General features: G+C 36.7%; 1 protein-coding gene across 3 annotated transcripts in view; it reads right to left on the bottom strand.

Moving 5' to 3' along the window:
• The window catches only part of PALS1 (protein associated with LIN7 1, MAGUK p55 family member), a 55,631-nt gene that overhangs the window by 6,203 nt on the left and 27,637 nt on the right, over positions 1–21,791 (bottom strand). For all 3 annotated transcript variants that reach the window (XM_068193142.1, XM_068193144.1, XM_068193143.1), the window contains exons 3-12: positions 15,251–15,463; positions 9,517–9,594; positions 8,675–8,821; positions 7,861–8,022; positions 4,721–4,798; positions 3,708–3,891; positions 2,589–2,660; positions 2,056–2,127; positions 1,194–1,361; positions 288–490 (exon numbers count right to left, since the gene is read on the bottom strand). In XM_068193142.1, coding sequence (XP_068049243.1) covers positions 288–490; positions 1,194–1,361; positions 2,056–2,127; positions 2,589–2,660; positions 3,708–3,891; positions 4,721–4,798; positions 7,861–8,022; positions 8,675–8,821; positions 9,517–9,594; positions 15,251–15,463 — 1,377 coding nt within the window. The remainder of the gene's footprint in view (positions 1–287; positions 491–1,193; positions 1,362–2,055; positions 2,128–2,588; positions 2,661–3,707; positions 3,892–4,720; positions 4,799–7,860; positions 8,023–8,674; positions 8,822–9,516; positions 9,595–15,250; positions 15,464–21,791) is intronic.

Raw genomic sequence — 21,791 nt, 5'->3', positions numbered from 1 at the left:
AGAATAATTGGAAGATGGAGAGACACAAATCTTAATTTAATTAATTTTTAATTTTAGATCATTTCCAGATACTTAAAGCTGGTGAAAACTAAGGCCCCTATCACCTGCAGCACAGATAAAGATGTGCATATTTGCAAACAAGGAACTGAATAGTCAACTGAGCATCCTGGCATAAACATGAATATGGATCTTGAAAACACACTTATTTTATAAACCAGACAGAGCTCTATAGATAATTTACAGTAGCTTCTACAATTAACACATGACAGGCAAGAGCTTTGCCATACCTGGGTATGCAGATTTAAAAGGCATATCTTGCCCGAGTTGATGACTTGCCGCACGGAGTCTATGCTCGTACCGTACAGGTTCTTCTCAAACTCCCCATATTCAATGAACTTGCCTGCAGCTATGTCACTCTCAAATGCCTGTCGGGAGATGAAATGATAATCCCTGCCAGCGGCTTCAGTCTCTCTCCTACTCCGAGTAGTATCTACAAAAAACGAATTGAGATGGTGATACATGTATAGAACTGAAGAAAAGAAAGAGCTTTTCTCTTAGCAGGCATATTGCTAATCATGCAAACACAGCCCCCATGCCCTCCCCAACCCAACATAGGAAATATCCATAAAATCCATGTATTTTATTTTCTACAATAGATGTCCCTGGTGAGATTAAGTTGTCAAGCTTAATTTAGAGGTCTCTTTTACATTACCTAGAGGAAAAAAATGGTAAACAAAAAAAAGAATAGTTTTAACTGTGCAGTTGTGTTCTGAATGTGTAAACAGCTGTTAACTGTTTTTCAACAAATATATTTTGCTAAATTGTTTGTAAACATAATCTAGGGCTTAGACATTAGACATTAAAAATATAACATTCACTGAAATACAAGTGGTTTGGGAGGGCACTAAAGCCACCTAAATTTAAATTTACGCAGAACATTCGATTAAAAATTTTCTGTCCAATTTATACTGGCTTCTTTTTGAACTTCTGTAACTCACTCTAATTTTATTCAAATATATTATAATGCCTCTGGAATAGTGTTTGTAACACTGGATTTGCATTTATTCCCTTTCTTCAAGAGCTCCATACATCCTGCCGCAAACCCTCAAGCTCCTAATTACTATTTCCAACACAAGAGGATTTGTCTGCAGCCAAGGCTTGGAACAAGGATCCTTATCTGCTGTCACACTCACGGGGCACGGCGGCGGCAAAGCGATCCACTTCGTTATTCATCAGTCTCTGCCGCAGCTCGTTCTGGCCACAGTTCTGGGGGCCAATCAGAACGATGGGACGTTTCCTATTTGCTGGCTGATGGTACAGTGACATTTCCTCGTAGGTCAGAATTTCCTCATTGTCATAATCTTGAGAGAGAACAAGAAAACAGTCACAAAGTACTCTACTGCCAGTTTCACATATTGTCTGTCAAGCAATATGAGATTTCAGACAGTTCCTGATTCTCTGCCCAGCATCTAACTCTGAGTCACCAAAGGAACAGAAGCCCAAAGATCATCATGTGCCCAATAAGATGAGAATTTTTTCCCTTTCTTGGGAAAAAAAAAAGTTTCCACTTACTACTCTTCATATAACTAGTAGCACAAACACAAGAAACAACTTTTTTTTGGGGAAAAAAAAAAATTCTAGTACAAGAGTAACATTTTATAACCAATGGCAGCAACCATCATCCCAATCCCAAAGTACTTTTGTAAGAACACAGCCTATAAAATTTGTCAAGAAAGTTTCCATTTATGAAATTTAATTATGCAGAGTGAGGTGATACTACAAAGCCGCAATAAATTGGTTCATCACTGTAAAACGTTGGGTGCCTCTATGCCCAAAAAGCTGTTTTTCCCCTTATCAGCTGATCTTTAATAAAGGCACTACAAATCCTTTTGTTCTTTTACATCTTTCACTAAATGCTACAACACAACATAGTATTGCTCTTACACAGAACTTACTGCTAGCATTTCTAACATCATATCCTGAATTTTAGCATTCTCTTCACAATCTTCTATAGTTGTTTATAATTACACACATTGTGCAAAAGCTGTACCTTACCATCATTTTTATTTGCATTGTATAACACCTTTTTCCGTTTCTTTTTGTTCTTCTTTGCACACCAGAGTTTTCCTAATCAAAATAAAAATTATGATAATCAAACACCCATACAACAAAAATCTTCCTATTCTGCCCATGTTTTGGATCTTTAAAGTGGAGAAATTATTCTGCGATTTTGATAAGGCATAATACCCTTTTGTTGACTACAATACTTTAGTGTATTAAGCAAACGTCAAGGACTTCAACCAAGTCATAGCAGATGAAGTTCTTTATGAAAAAAGGAGCTTTCCAAATTCTCAACATCATCCTAATTACAGCACACATAGTTGTGAAAAACTCATGTAATTTCTACAACTAAGTGTTAAATTCAGACTTGTATTTACAGGAAGAATTTCAAAGAATCATCCCACTTGTATTAAAAAAAAAAAAACCACACCAGATTTTTCTACAACTCCACCATGACAAGGTTCCATGTAACACTTAGTAACACTGCTACAAGAGATTTCTTTTTACTTGGGAAGCATATATCCCACCTGATTTTTCAGGTTCCTTGTCTTCTTCTATGGTTTGCTTCATTGCTTCTCTTTGTTGCTGAAAACTTTTTCCTTGATACATTAAAAAAAGCACAAGGATCATTAACATTTAGAAACCATTTTCATGCTTTTTCATAATGACTTACTCATTTGACTCTTTCCTAATCTTTTACATCTCTGAAGGTTCTAGCAGAATGTAACATACAAAAGAGATTTTAAAAGAGAAACCAAAATTATTGCAAAACTGATTTGATTTATTACTTCAGAAATATATTCATCAAGAGAGACTTGCAGAGCATTTTTTGTATACTACACAGTTTTGCCTGGAAAAGTGAAGGTACAAGACTGACTACCTTTCCCGACGATGATGATGTAATTTTCTAATTATTTTTGTATGTCAAATGTGTTCTATTTGTATTAAATGTTTCAAACTTCAATTTAAAATAGATTACCCTGTATTTAAATTAGCGTTTCTCTCAATTTATTCAAGCATCGTAAAATTACAGTGTGATACTCTATGAAATTGCAAAAGGCTTTTGTTCACCACATTTAACAGAGCAGCAGGTCTTTAATGAACTACGCTGCAATACACTGCAATGCAAAAATTATGAACAGACTTCAGTGTCTGAAAACCCTGTCATCCAAAGGCCCCAAGAGTGAGCAAGGAAGTCTGTCATAAGTAACTCAAGCCCTTTGCTAAGTGAAAACATGCTGAAAAGTGACCACAAATAGGTACTGTATCATGCAGTTTATTTGGAAAAGGTAGGACACCTCAGAGCTGTGCCCATCTCCAGAGAGAACAACTGGCTGCAGTCCCACATCTCTGCTGCAGCCAGCAGAGGGAACTCTGAATCTACTGAGTCGCCATGGAGGAGGAATAAAGGAAGAGGAGAGTAGCTCCTGAAAAGGGCAGTGAAAGCAGTAGCTTTACTCTGCATTAACTCAAGACTTGGCGATGCCCAACAGCAGGCTCTGTTGCAAGTGGTTCAAAAACACAGATATATTTAAGGCAACAGATATTTAAGAGTACACAAGTCTTTGAAAACCTGAGTATTGCTCCTGTGTGGCTATGATAACTAACTTGACTGACCATCAAGCTTTTTCTAGAGCTTTATTTACCAGGGATAAGGCCTGCCAATGGCTGATTATCTTCATCTCCATCTCTGTAAGCCTGCCACCAATTTGGATCTTCTTGACTGATCACATGGAGTATGTCTCCTTTTTGAAAAGACAGGCCTAACTCTCGGCAAGGGACATAAGGGTCATCAGAGGGATCGTAGTCAAAATGCGCCTTCACGTGTATCTGTAGGAGATCGAACGTTAGAAAAAAGAAAAACACCCCAGTGAGTTCTGAAGAATTCAACCTTGTCTCCCTGTGATTGCATTAGAGCTACGAGACATAAAAACTCCCAGCTTCTTGGAGTTTTTAAAATGGAAACTTTATCTGGGGCATACAGGAGGTACTGGAATGGAATCATTAGGGTAGCAATGGAAAAGACACCGTTGTGCTAGGCTGGACAGAAAGGCTTGAATTTAACACGCAACATCCTCACCACTGTAGGAGACAATCCCCCCAGCTACTGATTTAAGTTCTCTGCATTCAAAAATTATCAGCGGTATTCTGATTGCTTAAAGTACCTAATAAATACACAGATTGAAACCCATTTGCTGGACTTAAAGTGAAACTTCACTTGTAAAGTATTTTATCACCAATCATTAATGTCTGGGCATTCTTTCTTGAAACTGTTAAAGCTGTCTTTTCCTCCCAAAGCGTATTTGCATGTTTTGACAATCCAAGTTTTTTTAATACACACACACATATATATATATATATGTAGACACACAAAAAATACAGAAACTCAAAATAAGAAGCCCAGAACCACAGGAAGTTCTACTTTTACAACTTCTTTCAGAAACTGAGTTAAAATTGTACTAAGAGTTTCAGTTTAAGATCATTAATAATTTTCAACAGTTAATTCAGGTATTAGTCTGATAACAAGTAAAATCAACTTAAATGTCTACATTTTGGGTTTGTTCCACAATGTAAAGGACCTGCAGAAGAACTTTTTACACACTACTGGTAAAACAAAGTATGTTTCACCAAGCACAGTAACACCTGTAGAGCTACTTACAACTGTCTCCTTTGCAGGAGGTGGCTTGCTCTGCTGACTGGGAATCAATACGAAGGTCAGAGTACCATGCATGTCAGCCTGAGAGGAAAAATAGACTCTTCATATACAGTATCAAAACATGGCTTAAGGTTAAGAATTTTAATAAATAATACATTTTGGAAAATGTTTTAAAAATTCCCATTAGAAGTTGTTCCTAACAGCGCATCATCTACCCCTTAGTTGGTTTAAAATATAAAGTACAGATACAGACGCAGTGAGTCAGTAAGACTAGAAAGCTAAATGTTGATACTCAGATTTTAAAAGCCTAGCTTTCTTGAATATAAACTATTTCTATTTGAAATGGAGCAGCTGCTGTTCTGTCAAGCAGAGATGTAGGAGAAATGGATAATTGTTCTGTTCAAATAGAACAATTGTTCTTGTTCTGTTCAAAAATACCAACAAGTTGTTCTACTGGAATGCAAAATATATTAAAAAAATTAATTTTTCTAGAATTGTTTAAATGGAACAGTGCTTTCAAATCTAAACATTTCTGTTATGATTTTATGCTGTTAACAGTACTAAAGAATTCAAAACACTGCTTAAAGATTTTGCTAAGATACTCAGATCTTGCATATGTGAAGTGTTCAATACCAGCATTGTAGTCATCCTTGATAAGAAAGTAGAATATAATAAATGTCTTGTCTTTATCTTCTTTGTTAACATACTTCCATTTGCAGAATGTATTTGCACACATAAAAAAATCTTGATAAAGTGCAAGTGACAACCTGTGACAAGGTCTACAGGTGTTTCACGTCATATACACCATTCTGTGAACCTTAACGCAACAATTTATCCTGTATAAAACAGGATATATATGCATGTATCTCCGAAAATTCAGAAGTAAGGCTTAAATCAAGTAAATGTAACTTGAACAAGTTACATTGCCTGCAAGAAAGGAAAATCCGTTCTTTTCAGTCCACGAGGAATGTATATAATCTCACAGTGATCATGTGACCAGCCTAGTCTAAAAGTCAGGTGTAGTTTATTATCACATGAGTAGCAATCAGTGAGGCAAAACTAAGGAGGGAAGTAATTTGTTTCTCCTGTGCTTGAAGTGTTTTGGGGGGGGTCTGAAGTATTTTAGAACTTAATTTCCAGATTACAAAATAAAAGTTATGACATCTAAAGCATTAAAAGTATTATTTTAAATTGGTTGCATTAAAACTATATTATAAAAATCCATAAGGTTGTGTTTATTTTGTTTTTAGTTTTCAGTAAATTGATTTTTTCTTATGCTGATGTATTGTGGCTTTACACCTTTTATTTTTTAACTGTAGGCTGCAGGAGCTACTGAGGAAAAAGCTCTCTGCAGAGAACTAAACTGCCACACTTGAACTACCTGTTAATCACCTTCAAAACACTTTTTTCAGAAGCACAGGACTTAGCTAAATATGGCTTTAAAAAATACAGATGGAAATGGAGACAATCACATAACATGAAAAATCTCAGATCTGATCCAAAAATACCATGGACATTCAAGGGTTCTCAGAGAATTGTAATCATCTTTCTAATTGATTTTAAAACAGTAAAACAAAATCCCCAAACATTTCTGCCTCTAGTTCCTTCCACTTGATCTCACTGTATGAAATAGATTTAAAATTTCAACAGCAAATTTTAGAAAAAATTCCAGCTAAAGAGGGAAATTGTCCATTACAAAGCAGTGTCTCACTGTACCACAAGACAATTTCATCTATGGATATTGCTGTCCATTATCCCTACAATACACAACCTACACATGAACCTAAGTTTTTGTCCTGATTCTGGTTTGTCTCTAGAGCATAAACCTACTAAGTAATTTGAAGGTTTACTTAATATGTTTCTACTCTTTTTTCCCCCCCAAACTCCCTACTAAGTCCTAGTTGATATTTCCAATGTTTTGTGCCAAAGTTATAAATTGACCTCTAAAAAAAGTAATTTTTATCTGTTTCCACTTTGACAATATGGTCTTGCCTGCTGCAATTGGATCAAAGATTCAGAGCTGGGTTCCAGGTGTCTTGGACTCTTGGACACTGATCCAAAGCAGGTACCAAGGAAAAACATGTAAGAAATTAAATTGGGCAACAGAAAATACTGGTGGTAATTGCCGGCTTTTGACATTTTTCTCACAGGGCCTTTTTGGAAGCAAGTTAACTTACTAATTCCTGATGGATTTCTTATCTAGCTGCTTTTAAACTAAAGTATAATTTTGTCATGAATGGTGTAATAGACAAGAAAATATCTATGCAAGTAAACTGCTAGACAAAAGGGCTTTTACCAGGCATGAAAGAGTAGTAAGTCTTGTCACATAAAGGTCCCGTGTGATACAATTTGTGGTGGGTTAAGTCTGGCCAGAAACTTAAGCATTGACCAGCTCCTAACACACTCCTCTCTCCCAGTAGGTTGAGGGAGAGAATTGAAGACCAAATGCAATTAAAAAAATCACATGGGTCAAGGAAAAAACAGTCTAATAAGTGAAGTGGAAAAACCCTAACCCAACATGTGATGCAAAAGCAATCACCACCCAGATTTTACTGCTCAGCCTGACGTTACATGGCCAGTCACATCACTGTGGTCAGTTTGGGTCAGCTGTCACAGCTGTGTCCCCTCCCAACCTCTTGTTCACCCCAGCCAGTTGCAGGCAGCAGACAGGGTGAGAAACAGAGAAGGCCTTGACACTGTGCATGCAGTGCTCAGCAACAGCTAAAACACTGGTGCATTATCAACACTGTTTCAGTGTAAACCCAGCACCATATAAGCTGCTAGAAAGAAAATTACCTACAAACCAGCCACACATTTATTACTTGTGGACTGAATCAGAGACAAAGATGAAAAATTATGGCTTTTCAGAGCTAAACAAAGTTTTCTCAGAAATCATAAGAAGTGTAAAGTTAAGAGCTTGATGCTTCCACATTTGTAGGCTTCATTTTTGCAGGTAACTGCAATTATACTTGTCAGTATCGTCCTATGCGTCAGAAAGAAAACTTGAAATGTACCTCCACATATGAACACCAGCTACCAGAATGAAAATACTTTTGAGGCTAAATATGAGTAAAATGACAAGCAGAATCAACAGGCTTAAGACTTATGAAATTGCAAAGAAAACAAGAAGTGTTGCAGCTCACCAGCAAGTCAAAAACTTCATTAACATCTTTTCCACGGATCTCAATGCCATTGATCTCCAGAACTTCATCCCCTTCATGCAAGAGTCCACTCTTCTCTGCAGCACCTCCTTTGACTATTCGACTGATGATAACAGAATCCATTTCATTGCGAACAGTAGCACCCTGTGTAGCAGCAACACATTCTGAATTTATTACATATATGAAACTCAAAGCCATCTATTGTATATATTCCAAGCCCGTGGAAAAACTATGCTGAAAGAGAATGCAAGTAACAGCTTGGATGCATACACACAATGCTCTAGTTCAAAGAAACCACTGCTAAACTCCTTCAACCTACACTAAAGACTGAAGAATTTAATTGCTCCGCACCATAAAATTCATTATTTTTTTATAAACATAGTCCTAAGGAAACTCTTATTTGAAAGATGCAAATAGCTGCTGATAAGTGCTAAACAAACCCCAAAACCAGAAACCAGCCAACCGGAAAAACCTACACCTGGCTGGCAGAAGGTTTAAGCTCCCTTGCAGCAAGCTTGGGATAGAGACTCTTGCCAAGAAGATCTGTCAAAACCCAAGATGACAGAAGTTGTACAGATTTTACAATCTCTAAAATGGTACAATGGTAGTATGGCTACTGCCCCATTCAAGTTAAACACAAGTTTACTGTCTATGACTTTCTCATTTTGGAGGGAGGGAGAGTGTTTACAAGTTAAACGCTACCTTGGCATTCGAATTCCTAACATTTCATAGCAATCTGGAAAGGACAAAAAGGCTCACTTCCTCTGCATATAACTGAGTAAGCACCAGTACTTACCAACGGAATATCCCGAGCTTTCTCAATGCGAACTATTTTAACCGTCTCCCCTCCATACATGCCAACATTCTCATAAATCTTTTCATCTGTCATAGGCTCTGGTTGCATTTCTTGTTCTGCAACTTTATCATGAGCCAGTAGAAGTGCCTAGTGTTAAATAAAATCAGCTCAGTTACAGAAAATATCACACTTGATATGCATATGAAACAGTAGATGAAATTCTGCAATTTCAAAGGTCTTTGCAGGTTATAGAAAATTGCAAACTGACTCAAGCAATAAAAAAATATCATTTATCACAGCTACAAAGCATCTACTTTTTTTCAAAACTTTCATACTAGAAAATAATATAAAACCAATTTTGAACACATCTGTGACTGTACTGCTATCTTATCTGTACTAAAAAACTAGACACTGGTTTACTGTGTATGTATCTGCAGACTCAGAATAAGTTTTGCAGAGAAAACTACTTTTACATTACCACCCCAGGACAAAATTTCCTTTATGCACCCTAAGGTAAGCATGAAACAACTGCCAAAGGTAAAAATAAATAAGCAAAGCAGCTCATGCTTTGCCCTGTTCCTACAGACCTACTGCTACATTGTTTATGTGCAAATCACCCTGTAATACATATAGACTGTAGCAAGGGCTGAATACAATCATGCACTACACTTAATTAAAAAGTTCCATTACTTTCTGGAAATTGCAAATTCCTTATCCTAGAAAAATAAGGGTTGAGGAATAAAATTCATCCTTGCCCAGTCAGCCCAAGGCAAAAAACAAGTTACACTGAAAACAGCATCAAGAAATAGATCCATTAGATTAGAAGTTTAATTTTGTTTTACCTGCATGTGCGGGGCATTCAGCAAAGCATTAAGCTCCTGTCCATCCTTATGGTGGCTGGGTTTCAAAACACTCTGTACCTAATAAGAAATCAAGCAGTAAAACTCTAAATCTAGCCAGTGATTTATCAATCCTCCCTCTCCTACTCAAGCACAAAACTCATTTTACTGAAAGTAAAGTATATCCATGCAGTTGTTTACACTACTGCTGATTGATTAATCTAGTACACGTTAGGAAAACATGCAATGAGACCAAAGGACTAACCTAGCACATCCTGCCTCAGTAATAATCTACCAAATCTAAGTAGGTATCCAGTACCTCACACAGATTTGTCAATACCAGAGATTGGTGATGAGCTTACTAATCCCAAAGATGCACACAAAAAAAATTGAACTCTAGACAGTGAAAGTTAGTGATTTCATGGCAGTGAAATCAGTCACAATGAAGTATATCATGAGACTGTACTGGGTTTTTAAATTTGAGTGATTTCTTATTAATGTGACTAGCCTTCCTCTTCCTTAAAAGCAGATTACCATATTCTTATTACACAAACTATTTCCACCAACAGCAAGGCCAAAGATTGCAAAACAGGTTTGGCAATGCATCCTGGAGCTCCTGTCTCAGGAAGCGCACAAATCAAAACTTCAGAAGGTCCCTCCCTGGAAACCTGATTTCTTTGGCTGGTTCCAAAATAATTTGCACTAACACAAGGACAGTTTTTGCTCGAGCAGCTTCAGTTGCCAAAATAAGTTTTCCTTCTCATACAGTCATCAAACAACCCTTGCCATCATCTCTTGCAAATACTGGTATGCTCATACAGAGAGCCAAGAGCAGGGGAGTCCTCTTACGTAAAGGTGAGGCTGAAGATGCTTTCCAAAGCCATTATCCTCTGGCCTAATCTGGCCAAAGGCACACAAGTGCAACAGCACAAATGAATCCAAAGACATCAAGAGCAGCTTATACAAATCAGAGCAGCAGCTTCCAGAGAAATAGAAAACATTTAGTTCAAGAGCTTTTGACTCTTACAGATGAGGTAATGTGACATCAGAGAATCAAGAAACCAAAAGTTTCAAAGAGAAAATAATTCAGCTTTTTGTATGATCTAACAGTATCTAAAGGTCGGAAGAGCCTCTATACTAGGAGCAATTATCTACAGAAATGCTAACAACTATCTTGGATGCTACCAGACAACAGCACTGAAAACTTTTAAGTCAAGACACTTCTAAATTCTAGGAGAACCCACTAAACAAATTGTACCCATGGAGCAAGATCCTCACATTGTCAAGAGAACTGTCACATTGAACATGCTCCTGTGCTTTGCAATAAACATAGCACAACCTCCAAAGCCTTCCTTTTGACATCTCTAGAACATGCCTCATGGTGAGCAAATGTAGCATACCTTAAAATGGTCAAAGAAGAAGCCAAATTTACGTCGTTTCTTAAATTGGTTTCTTTAAAATCAGAGAAGAGAAAGAGTTCAGCTTCACAAATCCTGACTTCAGCCATATGTCTAAATTAGAAAGGAAGCTATTACACCTGGCTTAAACTGAATTCTAGGATGTCACACAGCAAACAGAACATGGTAAAAGACATAACTCACTGACAAGTTTTCCTCTGTTTTGAAAGAAAAGATTCTTCTACACAAAAGACTTTCTCATAAAGGTTTATTTAAGGTGTCTAACTTTCAAGGGACTTTGAGAAGAAGCTACAAAAAGCCCTAAATCGTTATTTATCAGATCTTTATGATCTTTTAATAGGAAAACCTACTCAGAAAGCAACTTGGAAGTCTTGCAAGGAACACAATCTTCTGAATGCAAGGTCAGAGGCTGGGAATTTGACAGTGGAAAAGAAAGTAATCTGGTTCAACCAGTTACTCTGTGTGCAGTAAACATCCTTTATTCAAGATGAATTTCTGCTTTGAATAATTTGATTATTAAAATTTTTAATATATCCACCCCTTTAAGAAAAACATACATCTCTCATTTGTTTGTTTAATGAAGCTCTAGGAAAGCTTCAGGCTGCCCTATAGACCACTTATTACAGCAGTAGTGCTGCTTGCCAGAGTCCTTTGTAACTCATGGTAATAAATCCCACAGCTTTATTAGACTAAGACATTTGAAGAAATCTGTCATTCCACAAGTGACACACTACATATGGCACAGATGATCTACACAGAGTATGTGGCAATACCTGTATTTTCTTAACTCTTCATACTAGTTTTTATTGTTAATCATGTTACCTTTAGATCGGGAACCTCCCTCCCGCCCCGGAGTTATCCATTTGGTTTCATCACATACACCACAATGTGTAGGCATGTATGATGGAGGCATGTGCTGGAGTGATATTAAGCATTCAGAAATTAACTGCACCTGCAAAACTCTGTTGTTGTTTACCAGCAGGTGAGCAGGACTGTCAGATGGAATGTACATGCACATTCTAGTGCACTTACACCAGAAGTCATGAGTTTCCAGTGCATCCCCTCAATAGTACTCATCTAGTTTATTTGTCTGATTTTACAGAAGCAAACAGCAGCAAGTCCAAAGCATTTCTAGGAACATAGGAACTATGTTTCAAGGAATATAGTCTACATAAACTGAGCCTATTAAGTATATTTAATAGCGGGAACGTCTTTAAGGTATTTGGTATGTGTTAATACAGGCCAAGTTATAAACTGTCTTGAATGCTGTATCAAATATTCTTACAAGGTCAAGATTCAGACCCTGTTCCCATAATCCTTGGCCCCATCCTGGTCAAGTTTAAATGGATTTAAAATCAATTTAATTACACTTGATGTTTACCAGCTATTTTTATTTGAGACATGGAGTACACCCTATTACATGAAGATAAGCTTTCTCAAATAAATTCCTTAAGATCAAGTGCCTCATTCCACCTTTTTCTTTCAACTGAAGTTTCTTAAAAAGATGAGAAAAAACTTGAGTTGTTAGTGGCTGATTATCAGAATTGGTGGGAAAATTAACTTTACATGTATACTACCCATTTTAAGAATTTTCTAAAGAGGACTAGAAAATTAAAAAAAACCTAAATAATATTAAGTATTACTTTTTAAAAGGAAGACTCTTTCATATTGCATTGTGCAATTGTGTTGCAAAATGCCTTTTCCGTTAAGAGGTGTTCTCTTCCTCAGTATAAAGCCTCAAAGAAAACTTGTCTGTAGCTTTAAACTGGGGCACACACTCCAAACAGTTTGAGTTAAACTGTTGCTCATGACCTGTGCACTAAAATATGCACACTAGCACTACCTGCTATTTAAAATTAATGTTATGCACGTATCTACTATATTTCTTTCTTGTAATGTCTTCTGGTTTTTATCATCAAGATGTTATCAGTATCTTAAATGCAGGCTTTTGCAAGTGTCTTTTCAAAAACACCCTGAAGTAAGTAAATGAGCTGCTTTCTGGGGGAGTTTCTCATGCCTATGCTTAGAGATAGAAAAAGCAAAAGACAACCAAAAATGAGAGTACAATAAAAAACTTAGACATACAAGATAAACACATTGTCAGGATTAAAAGATACCTCACACCAACAACAAACCCAAAAAACCAAAACAAAAACACCACCAACTTTTCTAAATCAGAAATAATTTCCTTCCATACTGCTATACAGCTAATACAGAAACTTTTCAAAAACAAATAAAATATCTGAAAACCAAGCATAAGATCTTCTATGCAGGCAAAACAAGGAAGTACAAAGTGATGTGAATGGAGGCTTCAAGGTATCCTCTTGAGACACTTCTGTCAGACACAGAAATATTTGTCCTGAATTTCTGGCTCTATCATTTCAGGATGTTATTCAACATATTGCAAAATACAAGTCACTTAAATACACAAGAAGCTGAGTCACTGAGAAACTAGATTACATCTGAAAATGGGAACAGACATTTGCAATATATTGAGTTTTCAGGAATTTCAAGGCTGGACAAGATGACAGGGATGGGGGAGATGAAGAGTCAAAATTAGTGTAGTGATTTGTCTTTTATGTAATAGTCTTGTGGATAATGATCAAATTCTGTTGGTTTAAAAATTTTGGATAAATTAAATATTTTCCTTTTGCTTAACCTTCTTCAAGACTGGTAAGACACAAAACTGGCTTTGCACCACCTTCTGATTTTAGTATTTACCAAATCACCTGAAAAAAACAAAAGAATATGTTGGGAAGGTAAGGGGTAGTGAGAAATGGGGAGAAACACAAGAGTTTGGAAATATACCTACAATTTGCCTAGGCATATTTTCTTCTTGGAAATTTTAGAAGTAGCAAATAGAAGGCCATCATATTAATAAAGGGAAAGAACCAGCTTTCTTAAGGGTTACATCTGTATACACCTGGTATTATAGAAGGAGGTTCAAAAATTCTGGCTTGCATCTGAATGAAATCATAAACTAGGCCTATGTAAAGTGGATGTTTGGGGGAGCAGCTTACAAACACAAGGTAACTGCAAAGGCTCCTTCAGACTCACAGACACAGTGAACAAGCCCAGTGAGGAGTTTGAAGTAGGCTACAAACTGATGAATAAGCAAGTCAGAGGGAAGCTTACATGTACTGCAAACATATGATTACAGTGGGTTGATTAGAAGTTTTCACAGATTCACAGGAAATTCTAAAGTACTTCCACCTGCTTTTGGCACAGTCTTACTGACAAACCTAAACAAGAAAATCCTAAGATGAGGTTTAATCAGCACCTGCATCTTTAGATTGTATTTAAATGATGTTTCTCAGAAGTCAGTAATTTCTTCTGCTAAAGAACATCAAGCTTGCTACAATGCTGCTGGGCTTACAAGATTAAATTCTAGTAAAAGAAAGGAGAGTGGAAAAAGCTGTTGAAAAAAACTGCTTCAGGGAGAAAAAAACCTAGATCCTAAACCAACCAAACCAACCCAAAAAACACACCAACACCAATCACTTGCAGCCACACTGAAATACTCCAACCCATGTACCTGAGTCAGTTTGGTTTGCTGGGTGCTAAATGCTGGAGCCTTTACCCAGCCCCTGGATTTGGCTTTGCTGAACACTACAGTGCTATGCTTGCACTGATGCTGGTATTCAAGCTCCCTAGGTCAGAGCTAACAAAATATATATGGGTTTAGGATGTAGCCACCCTTCACTACTATATATACTTGCAACAGACCATGGAAAATTGTGACAAAAGTTACTGAGTGGCCCTTTAGAGTATTTTAGCAATTTCTAAAAAATGTATCAGATCTTAACAAAAGAGCAGTCATCTCTCAGACCAAAAGAAGTTTAATCATAGCAATAATTAAGCACTGAAATTAAGTATTAAGGGATCTGTTGCTCAATTTAAAGCACAAGGCTTGCTTCCAGTATGCTTCTATTTTCACAGATGACTCCCAGTCTAAGAACCATGGCTCAACTTAGAGGAGAGTCACAATAAGAGAGAACTGTAACTCAGTTCCTGAATGCTTGAAATAAAGAATACCAACGGAAAGGGAGTTAGATTATCACAACCACTCCCTTTTCCTATGTTTAGACATAGTACCTTCTCTTTTACATATCTATCCATGCTAAAGAGGGAGTTCCTACCCCCAAAATATTTTTCTGGTTACTGTTTGCTGTATCTGGTTTTTCCAGATTTCCAATCAGTGACTATTATAACCCCTTTCATATTCAACAGTCACTCAGACAAGCTTGACAAGTATGCATTTCAACAGCAGCTATGATTATAGGTTTCACATATGTCACAGGGATGCATACTGTACATACCTCTTGTGCTAGTTCTTGTGCATTGGAGCTGAGAGGATATGGAGGGCTGGCTTTGTTCATGTGGACTGTAACAGCGTTGTGGATCTTAAATGCATTCTGAAAATCGCTGTTTTGAACAAGCTGTAAAATGAGTGAGATATCCTCTTGACTCTGAGGGTCTACCAAAATGTGCTGGATATGCTTAAGAGAATTTAACAGTTCTTCCACTTCTAGGTAAGAAATAACAAAATACAAATAAGATATGAGTTAACAAGAATGATAACTAAGTAATATTTATATTAAGAGTTATACAAAATTTTTTTTTTACTGTTCAGTTTCTAAGCCAGCAGTGATATATACAAGTTTATTAGTTATCTGTTATTCCAACTATTTTGAAGCAGAATGTAACTGAATTAAGAGTTAAAAAAAAAAAGAAGAAAAAAAAAGGAAAAAAAACACCCCAAGTCAGTAACAGCAGTAAGACTTTATTTGTAAGCTCATCTTGATGCACCGAATATTCACTGATACCTTGGTTCACTTTTCTGTGTGTACCTATCAAATATGGTAGAAATCTATGTATCTCAACTATATACTGCTTACTTATAGAATGAATGTAAGATAAGTAAACTACACTCAATTTATAAACATTAACTTATGCTCAGTCTTAGCACTTTAAAATTAAAAAGATGAAAAAATATCACCTATGAACATCTATGAGTTTTGAAAATTATCTACAGCAAAAGAAAGTCCACATCTTTTACCTACACGGATATGAGTTCTGCTTGGGCAGTAAAATATTTTAGTATTTTAATAACCAGTTTCTGGACGTTTGCAGAGTACTACACATGTACAACATTCTTGAGTTTCAAGAACTGATCTGATGCTTTACAAGTGCCTTCTGAAGATTTTTATATTATTTTAAGCCAAACCAAATTTCTGCTAAATAGGTCACTTCTCAAAATTAAGTACTTCAGAAACCACCTAAAACACAGAATAAGAATCAAACCCAGGTAAGAAATTCTGAAGTAGACAAAAACGCAATGCATATTTTGAGCCTTAAATAATATACATGTTTTCACACATTTGAAAAAAACCTGTTCAGCCACAGGAAGCTGTTCAGCTATCTAACATTTTAATAAATTCAAGTAAGCTAGAACTTTTGAACCTTGGTATTTAAAGAAAATGAACAATAAAGAAAATCCCAAATTTTAAAACTGTCAGTTGATACTGATACCAACATAACAGCTTTGAGAGCAATTTTAAAGTTTTAGCAATCTTCATTTATTTATTATGAGTTAATAAAATCAGGAACACTATCAGGACATCAGCTAAGTTGCATTTTTAACATGAAAAACCACAGCAGATAATGATCACTAACATGAATACTTCGTCAAGACGTTCCCCTTACATATTTTTAACCACAAATTCATCAGTACACTGAACACCAGCCTAGACTCAAATTTTTTGAGCCCAACATAAAAAATGGTTGATAAAAGGGCACATGAAAACCATAAAGCCTAATAAATATGCATTTCCAAGAAGTTTAATTGTTTTAATTTCAGGCAAACCATATCTACATACAAGCTGTCAAGTCTGAGTTTGCAAGTTAAGTCTTCTGTATTATAAAAGGAATCCAACAAGCCAGGGCTACTACTCTTGTACGTTACTGTCTGCAGGACAATAAAAAATAGCAATAAAACCCCTCCAAAACCATTTCACACATACTAAAAACATCCTACCCACCAAAGGTCAAGGACTTCTTCCTGTAACCACCAAGGAAACAAAGGGCAGTAGGACAAAAGCTGCACAGAAAGCTTGGATACTGGATGTGCAGGATATTCCACTGCTGATATCCAGTACAGCTCAGAACACTAATTATGGTAGCCAATGTCTCACTAGGAAACTGTATACACAATATACTGCTTATCACACGGGGAGAAATGCCATTTCAAGAGAAGGCTAAAGAACACTCCACAAGTGAGAATATTTGCTAAATAGGACGTTGTCAGCTCGCAAAATTCTCATCTAATGTACTGAACACAGTACTGAAGTACTTCAGTACTTCTTCAACTCAATCTCCCAAGTCTGAGGAAGTGCACTACTTTCAAGCATAAAGGGAAAAAGAAGTATGTGAAACACATGTTATTGTATAGCTCCTGACACCTGCTTGGTTAAAAAACATACTAACTCAAACTTCTGCTATTTGTTATGGTTATTGGATTCAAAAAGCAGTGAGATGTTAGAGAAGAACCTTGCTTTTTTTCTCTCCTCCTAATTAATTTACTCCATTATTTCTGAACTCTTACATATCTGAAAATTCAAATACAAACACACATATACACACACAATTCTAATACATGTTTCATGTAAGATATGAATTCATATAGAAAGACAGACATCTTACTCTGTACCTATAACAAAGACATCCTGTTCTTAGATGTCTTTACATTTTCTCTTTTTAGCCTTTTGGTAGCTCCTTCTGTGCTGCCCTTTATTACAAACTACCACAGTACTCTCTTCCCTGTATAATTCCCTTCTACACTGAGGCTTCATCGGCTGGATACCAAAGCTTTATACCAAATGATTTGCCCCCAGCACAAAACAGCAAACAAACACCCACCTCAACACAATTATAAAACAGAAATAATGCTTCATAGGAGTGAAATGTATTCCTCAAAAGGTAGCACTCCTTTTCCTAGTCACTTGTTTAATAAAAAACCATACACATAGAATCACACACAAATCTGACTTTATGCATGCCTAATTCTCTCTAGGTTCCTGCTTTTGAAATCTATATCACAGATGAGATTATGATGCAGGGGTTTTTTTTGTTTTGTTTCTTTTTTTTTTTTTTTTTTGTTGGTTTCAATCTGTTTAAAGTAACAACAATACAAAAAAGCACAAGGTAACAAAAGACTCCAGATATTTCCTATAAAAAGGGTTGTCTTGAAGAAAAAAAAAAGTTCAGTAAGACCAACATCTGCATTTACTCACAGAAAAGTCAGGGTTCTTTTGCAGAACAAGTCCATTTTTAAATTGCAGATCAATTAGCAATCAAATACTGTGTTTTGTCAAGTCTTCTTTTACATGAAGTGTTGCAGCCTTTTTCCCTCAGACTATGAAATGGCTGGAATGTGACTGAGCACTGTGAGATATACACATTAATCAAAAGACTGCCAGGGCAAAAGTATGCAACTGCAGGGGAGGACGTGCAGTCACAGCTTAATGTGTTAGATTAGAAAACTAAGAAAAGAAAATAGATAGTTTTTATCACCTTAAACAAAAAGTTAAGAGCAAACTTAAGAAGACAGGCTTTATTATATCTCAACACCAATGTCTTCATTCCCAAACTTTTCTATAGAGTAATCTATGTGCTGGAACAAGCACTTCAATGCTTCAAACAGAACTTGAATCACATAGCTAGGACAAGTAGTTTTGGATAAAACAGTATTTCAGGAAGTTTATTTATAACATATTTATAAGTAAGTTTTGGCCAAGGTATAAAAGCAAAAAATAGGCAGCTTTAAAAAATAATCATCACTGTAGCCAGAAAGGGTTTACTTCAGGAAGGCTTACTTCCATGAAATGTCAGTTACTCATTTAACTAAATTAGCTGAATGAACTGTAGAAAACCAAAAAAGTCTGCATTTTATAGAAGCATATTGCTGTGAAAAAGCCAGTAAATACTTATATGCACATGTGCTAGGTGCACAGACTATTATTCCCACTTAAACAGCTGTCTAAATCATATACTGTTTTGATAACAAGCATGCCCTTTAACATTCTTTTGGTTAAGACTCCTGTTTTATTTTAATATATAAATTCCAACTTCTTTAATCTAGTCTGCTTTATTTTATGCTGATAAAAACACTAAAGACTTGGCAAGGATCTGCCAAATTAGACACTGGCACTTACAAAACATTTTCCAAACTAAAAATACACACACATAGGTCAATATTCTTACTTAAAAGATGTATCTTCAGAAGAAGCTCTGTGGACTAACACACACACACAAAAGCAAAATTAAAATCAGTATTTTAAAAAATACCAAAGAAGGACAGTTGAATAGCTCTATAATTCACTAGCACCTGTCCAGGTTTATTTGGAGTTTTCCTAAGTAATCTCAGAGATTTGTGAATGTGACTAAAGCACTTTAACCTGGACAATAAAAGTGGAAACAGGGAACAGCCAGATGCTGTGTTACAAATGTTAGAAAGATTAACCCAGAAACTGGAAAAAGGACATACTTAAGAGTAGAAGAAAATTTTGTAAGAGTTCAAGTTACTGCAGAAGCACTTCACTGAATTTAAATTTTAACTCTCTTTTTGACAACACTAGTGACTGAATACAGATTCTTTGGGATCTATATAGGTTAAAAAAACCCAGTATTTTATTTAGAACTATTTTTTCCTATGTTTACAACAATTCAACATCATAGCTGTGTGCAATCAAAAGCACTACTCCTAATCACAGAATCACACAGCGGGTGAGGCTGGAAGGGACCACAGTGGTCATCTGGTCCAATCTCTTTGCTCAAACAGGGTCATCCTAATGCACATGGCACAGGATTGCATCCAAACAGTTCTTGAGTATCTCCAGTGAGGGAGGATCCACAGCCTCTGTGAACAATGTGTTCCAGTGCTTGATCACCTGCACAGTAAAGAAGTTCTTCCTCATGTTCAGGTGGAACTTCCTGTGCATCAGTTTTTACCCACTGCCTCTTGTCCTATTGCTTGGCACCACCAAGAAGAGCCTGACACCCTCCCTTCAGATACTGACAGACATTGCTGAGGTCCCCTCTCAGTTGTCTCTTCTGGAGTCTGAACAGGCCCAGCTCCCTCAGTCTTTCCCCAGAAGAGATGACCTCTTGTTGCACTTCAGTGGATCCACTCCAGGAGCTCCCTGTCTCTCTTGTCCTGAGGAGCCCAGAACTGGACACAGCACTCCAGGTGAGACCTCACCAGGGCTCAGTAGAGGGGCAGGATCCCTTGACCTGCTGCCAATGCTCTTCCTAAGGCAGGATCTCATTGGCTTTCTTGGCCACAAAGGCACTCCTGGCTCATGGAATGCTGAACTATAAATCCTCTCTTCTTAAATCTTAATGATCCAAATGACAAGACCCAAATTTCAATTACAGAAGTGGACCAAGCCACCTAGTAAGGTGACTTCATACCATATATTATTTCCTAATTTATCTATTTCCACAGACACACAGCTCTATAATCTTCTTGTTTCCAGTGTTTAGCATTTCTCTTCTTACACCTAGTATTCAAAGAATCCTAGCTTCTATTCAATACCAATTTCCCATCTTCTATTCTTGCTGAGCCAAAACTAATTTCCTACTTCCAGCTTTTCACAAACACTTGGACAATCCCTCAGATTCTCCCAAAGCTAGAACCCTTCTGAGTTCCCCACGGAGAGATTTTAAAACCCATCCTTCACCAACACAGTAATTTCTTCACTGTTATTTCTCCTGTTCAAACAGCTTCAGTCCACACCAGCTCCTAGCTGGTTCTCAAGTATGTCAGACTGATGTATGTTTCTCACTTCTCATCCCTACCAGCCTCCATGGGTAGCTGCTTTGCCCATTGCTTTCCACCAATCCTCCCTCCATGATCTCAGCACCTCCAGCACGAAACCTAGCCCCAGCTTTCTAATTCCAAGTCACACTTTCCTCCCTTCTCTAGTTTCAATTTCCAATTCCTTCAGCAGTCTTCACAGCTTGCCACTGTGGCTAAGCAACTCCCAAATGAAGACACTTTTACTGTCTGACATCCATTTTTGTATCTTCTGCTTTGTGTTCCTTCCAAGGAGAGAATTTTACAATCAAATGCCTAGCACTTCATAAAGTTAACTACAGAATCTGCTTCTTACAGAGAGATTTCTCAGCTGACAAGCCCTGCACTAAAAAAAGTACACCCTTCTTTGGAACTGACCCTGCTCTCCCCAGGAGGTTGAACAGGATGACTTCCTGATGACCCTTTCAATCTAAATTTTCCTAAAGAGGGATTTGTACAATAAGGATTACCAGAGGTTATGGAGCAGAGACATGTCTCTAGCAGAATTGCTGCTCAGGCACACAAATACTAGAGATGAAGTAAAAAACAAGAAATTAGCAATTGCATAGCTATTTTTCACTCTGTATTCTCAACTACCAGCCAATAGGAAAGGGAAAAAAAAGAAAAATCAAGAAACTTTGGTGCAGCCCAGAAAAAAAGGTTGCCTCCAAAGCAATCTGGATCTCTGAACAGGTATGGATTTTGAAATCTGAACAGGACTCCCACAGATTCTCAGTGCATCTTTTTCACTCCAGTGACACACCACATTTTATTTAAAATACTTACGTCTGAGGAAGAAAGGTTAGAAACTTTCTCTAAACAACCACACTTAAAACAATGACAACTATGAAACAAAAAAATTCAGTATCCATTTCTTCAAAAATTATTAACATTACATTTTCATCAATGCCTAAGCAGATTTTCATTATCAAGACCAATACTTTAAGAGATGTATTGGTATGACATCTTTATCAGGTGGCAATTGATAATGCAAGACAGAATGG

This window comes from Anomalospiza imberbis, chromosome 6, assembly GCF_031753505.1.
Source record: "Anomalospiza imberbis isolate Cuckoo-Finch-1a 21T00152 chromosome 6, ASM3175350v1, whole genome shotgun sequence".
NCBI lineage: Eukaryota > Metazoa > Chordata > Aves > Passeriformes > Viduidae > Anomalospiza > Anomalospiza imberbis.
The sequence above is the reverse complement of the archived record's forward strand: the minus strand, read 5'-3'. Positions and strand labels throughout refer to the sequence as shown.